Genomic DNA, 4,525 nt, shown 5'->3' on the forward strand with positions numbered 1-4,525 from the left:
ATCCTTAGGAGAAATGTTTGTCCATTCCATATTACACCACCAATCACGTCTATAAATGTCTCTTGGCCGAGCTTAGAAGCATCTAAAACACTCATTCTATTAAGAACAACATTTGGAATACGTAGATCGTCCTCTACACACTTGATCTCCATAGTCTTGCTTGCTTTTATCTCCCAATTTGATTTATATGGTGTATATGCTGGTTTAGAGTGTTGTATACCACTGTTCCCTGAAAATATATAGACACTGCCTTGCTCAATATCATGAAAGATGCTTTGCATTCATGCCAAACCCAACAATATGTATTTTGGAACTTTATGCATCGGCAACAGCAACTGACATAACACACCCAGCTGTGCCTGTTTCAAAGAATACAAGTTTCCCTTTGTGTCTCACCTTGGCATGAAAAGACCATCGGTAGCACTGGCCCCTGATGTTCTTATATGGCATCTCAGCTTCTTAGAACTCTGTCCCTTAACATGAAACAGAGAAAAAAAATTAAAAATGTTATATACATACATACATAATGTAATTAGTTACAAACAATTTGTAACTAAATAACTAATTTGTAATGTATTTAGACAAAACTAACATTAGTAGTCGTAGTGCTTTACATTTGTGTTTATTTTTTTATAAAAGAAATATCAGAAGAAAAATCTGGGAGTGTCATATATATTTCAGTTCTTGGCTTTTCGTTTATATTGTTTCTTTATATTAACAAAGAAATATTCAAGCATGAGATTTCATAGGTGGTTATGTTAAAGGTTTTGAATATGAAAGTGTGGGAAAGCTTACTTGATTGTAAGAAGAAGTTCAGCCTTTTCTATATCATGATTTTTAAATACATATTCTGTAATTACATTAACCTTGAAGGATATGCACTCTAGTGTTCATTGGATCACCAATGAAAGGCACATTGATATTGTAAACATCTATCACTTTGGCTTCAGTTCTGTCATCTTGGACCATTACACAACTTTGCAATCTCTAGAGACAGACCAGATATTCTTCTGGCTGCTTGCTGAGCAGAACATTAAGTTGTAGTTATCTGCGCAAGTAGAGTATGTCATAATCCATGAGTTTTTTTCACGAACGTGCCTCAACAATCCACACACAGCAGGCCTGTATATTTGATTGGAGTATATGAAGCAGTGTGATCCATGCAATGCAATTATACACATCTCTTTCCAGGTATGTAATACATTAGTGGGAGAATTAGGAATGTTTGTAAACAGCTGATTTACAAACCTTCTGATGTTGAAAGGTTAGGAATATATTCAATGGAATCGTTGCCCCCATCAATGAAAGTTCCCATGTAAGTCAATGCTTGAAGTGCCTAAAAAAAGATAAACAAATCACAAACTTTAATGAGCATATCACCTCAAGTGCTGGGTTCTTTCAAATGTTCCCCTGCAAAGATCCAGTGCATTGTTCTAGACTCTAACAATTTCTGCATAAAAGCTTCAGATGCTTCAACATCAGAAATCAAAGAGTAAAGGCACAGATGTAAAGGCAAAGGTTTAATTTTTTTAAGGAATGTCAAAGTTCCTTTGTTCCATACAGTTGATCAACAAAATGCGAAGGTATAGCTACTTGGAACGTGTCTTGTCCAAGGTGAAGCTGTCCCTTTAGCGTGATGTGTTCCTTTATAGGTCCTGCATATTTACATATTTTACATATTGCTTCATCTTTAGAAGTTTGTTGCAATCTTGATCCGCAGCATAATGAACAAACTGTGTGTATAAAAACTGGACAAAGCTTATCTACTTCAAAGTATCCAGGTATCTGCAAAACAACGTGTATTTAATATGGGCTTGTTTCATTTCCTTTCGCACTTACCCCTGTGCATTCCCTTGCAATATTCCGAAAAAGTCCCAGCTACGCTGGGAGCATAGTGCATTGTATACATTGTACATTGTATACATAGAATATTGCATTCCCTTGCAATATTCCGAAAAACAGAGTCAAGGAATTATTTTGGCATCATCTATTATACATGAAACAATGCTCATGCCTGTGACATTTGCTCTCTTGAAATAACCGTCTCCTTGTAAATTAATGAAACATCTTGTTGGTGGAGTTCCAGAAAAACATTCATTCATCAACTCTTTGAATAATTCCATTATGTTGCCATGGAATTTGAGCTGCCATCATATAGATTATTGTCAGGGATCCACATGCTATATTGAACTTACTATATCATATCAGACTCGTTGATGTTATCTGTTATTGTGAGTTGACCACTGTTGTAGCCTATATCATTGATACTCACTACAACACCTTCAACAGAACCTACAGAGTCTCGGCCTCTACATGACTCCACAAAGTTTGCAATGCTGATAGTTGGTACAGACAGACGAAATTGTGGCACTATAAGCTATTACCTAAAAGCTTACGTTTTCTTCCTAGCATAATAGATGCTCATCATTGTGGTGGGTCAATAAAAAGAGGAGATGCACTGGGCCTGGGTTGGAACTCAAGTCATCATGTTGTTTCGCATTTCTCTAGCATGACTCCACATTCAAATATATATAGCCACAGATACCACCTACTCAAAAATAAACTGGAGATAACCATAAAGGAAGTGCATAGAAAGAAAAATAGGCAGCTAGCCTCTTCCCACTCTTTCATGCACTGTGGTCCATGCACTGTGTGCGAGTGGAATCCCGAATGGGACAGCCTTTTGCCCGATGAGCAGGCCAGGCTCAAGGCTCGGCAGGGCGTGAAATACGTTTGCCTCGATGGCTTACAGGTGCTCAACTCCGAGCTAGCAAGCAAAAAAATTTAGCAGAAGCAGCGAGCGAGTAAGGAGTGACGAAGAACCAAATAAATAAGACAAATACATTATCAGAGATGAAACTCTAGAACCGGTTGCCAAGGACAGTGTCACCATTGGCGAAGTTTGCATACGTGGGAACATGGTGTTCAAGGGATACTTGAACAATCCAGACTCTGGGGACTTGGCAGTTTGGCATCCCAATGGATACATCAAGATCAAGGATCGAGCCAAGGATATTATCATTTCTGGAGGGGAGAACATTAGCAGCCTGGAAGTGGAGAGCATCTTGTACAGGTAAAAGGAGAGTTTTTCCTTCTTTGTTTCTTGTTAAAGTTTGCTTCTTTTTCATCCAGGCATCCAGCAGTGTTGGAAGCTGCTGTGGTGGCGCAGCCAGATGAGCAGTGGTCCATGTGCGTTTGTGTCCCTCAAGCACAGCGTGAGTCTCCATGTGCGTTTGTGTCCCTCAAGCACGGCGTGAGAAGCAACAAGGAGGAGATACTCTTGTTGTATCGACAGCATTTACCGAAGTTCATGGTGCCAAAGAGCATCGTCATTCTCACAGCCTTGGACAAAACTGCGACTGGCAAGATCCAAAAACAGGTGCTGTGCAGCAAAGCAAGAGCTCTTGGCAGTGTCAAGTAAATCAGCAAGCTCTACAAGCCAACTATTGAACTTGTAAAGCTTGAAATCGTTCATGGCCTGGAAAATCCCCAATCTAGCCTGGCAATTTTAAATCGGTCAGCTACTGTCCGTCCGTTGTAATGTACTGGAATGAAAAATAAATAAATAACATGCAAGAACCAAGAATGCAATTCATCTACCTCAAACAGTAGCTTTGTCTTATCAGCTGTCACTCTTGCATATCCAAATACCGACCTTCGAATCAAGCTCCATGAACTAAACTGTCGACAAAAAAAATAGAAAAGGTAGAATATCAATACCATATAAAGAGCTTGAATATAGGAAACAAAGCTGCAAGCTTACATTATGAGGGAAGTCATCCAAGGTGAATTCAGCCATGCCAACCACGGTGTGAACTGGAGCTGAGTAAATTGTAGTGTCAAAGAAATCGACACCTGCTAAATCCTTGATCGGGTGCTGCAGGCAGCGCCCTGAAACACAGCACAAGTTCGCAGGTAATTGTGAACATGCCCCCACACTGCTAAATCAACCTGTGCAAAAAAAAAAAAGAAAAAAGAAAAAAGACAGTTTCATTCTAGTTTTCCCTTTGAAGAGCTCGTGTTTTACCTTGTTTCTCAAGAGCAATGGTTCCACAGCTGCTACAAATTTCGGATCCACACCTGGTAAAGTTTAGAAATAAATCCCCCGCAGTTGAGTGGAGTACATAGGTCGATGACTGAAAGAAAAATAGCACACATGAGTTTACAGAATGAAAATGTGAATAAAAACAGTTACCCTGTGAAAACTATCCATGGTGTACTGAATCTGCCGACAGATTCAAGGTCAGATTTCATCCAAGCGTACTGTAGAAGAAGGTTTCGTTGAAGGAAAGATGAAAAGAATAAGAATGCATACTTGTTCGCTGGTCGAGCTCCAGTCGTGTTCTGTAGAGATGACTGTGAAATGCATGGGGCCAATAGCCATGGAGCCGTGGAGCTGTGGCTGTCCCGAGGAGAAGTACAGGGACGAAAATTTCTTTTTTTTCTCTTGGTTCCAGCCTCGAGCACCTGGCACAAACATGAACTTTAAGCCTCGAAAGAGAATAGCAAAAAGCAAGAGAGTGAA

The 4,525-nt window shown here is 39.7% G+C and overlaps 1 protein-coding gene and 1 long non-coding RNA gene across 2 annotated transcripts; one reads left to right on the forward strand and one right to left on the reverse strand.

Moving 5' to 3' along the window:
* Positions 1-2,629: 2,629 nt before the first annotated feature.
* On the forward strand, positions 2,630-3,541 carry LOC9658505 (acetate/butyrate--CoA ligase AAE7, peroxisomal). The gene is made up of 3 exons (XM_024664547.1): positions 2,630-2,752; positions 2,931-3,073; positions 3,133-3,541. The coding sequence occupies exons 1-3, from the start codon at positions 2,630-2,632 to the stop codon at positions 3,419-3,421; spliced, it is 555 nt and encodes a 184-aa protein (XP_024520315.1). The 3' UTR covers positions 3,422-3,541.
* Positions 3,542-3,682: 141 nt separating this feature from the next.
* On the reverse strand, positions 3,683-4,267 carry LOC9658506. The gene is made up of 3 exons (XR_002991004.1): positions 4,196-4,267; positions 4,028-4,136; positions 3,683-3,951 (listed from the first exon to the last, which is right to left on the reverse strand). It is a non-coding gene; the product is annotated as an uncharacterized LOC9658506 (long non-coding RNA).
* Positions 4,268-4,525: the final 258 nt, after the last annotated feature.

Source organism: Selaginella moellendorffii, unplaced genomic scaffold (assembly GCF_000143415.4).
Source record: "Selaginella moellendorffii unplaced genomic scaffold, v1.0 SELMOscaffold_111, whole genome shotgun sequence".
NCBI lineage: Eukaryota > Viridiplantae > Streptophyta > Lycopodiopsida > Selaginellales > Selaginellaceae > Selaginella > Selaginella moellendorffii.

Bases quoted from the DNA above. Each gene is read 5' to 3' on its own strand.
- LOC9658505 (XM_024664547.1), top strand. From the start codon at position 2,630: ATGCACTGTGGTCCATGCACTGTGTGCGAGTGGAATCCCGAATGGGAC. The intron at 2,753-2,930 runs GTGCTCAACTCC...ATGGTGTTCAAG, and splicing joins TTTGCCTCGATGGCTTACAG to GGATACTTGAACAATCCAGA. The intron at 3,074-3,132 runs GTAAAAGGAGAG...TTTTTCATCCAG, and splicing joins GTGGAGAGCATCTTGTACAG to GCATCCAGCAGTGTTGGAAG.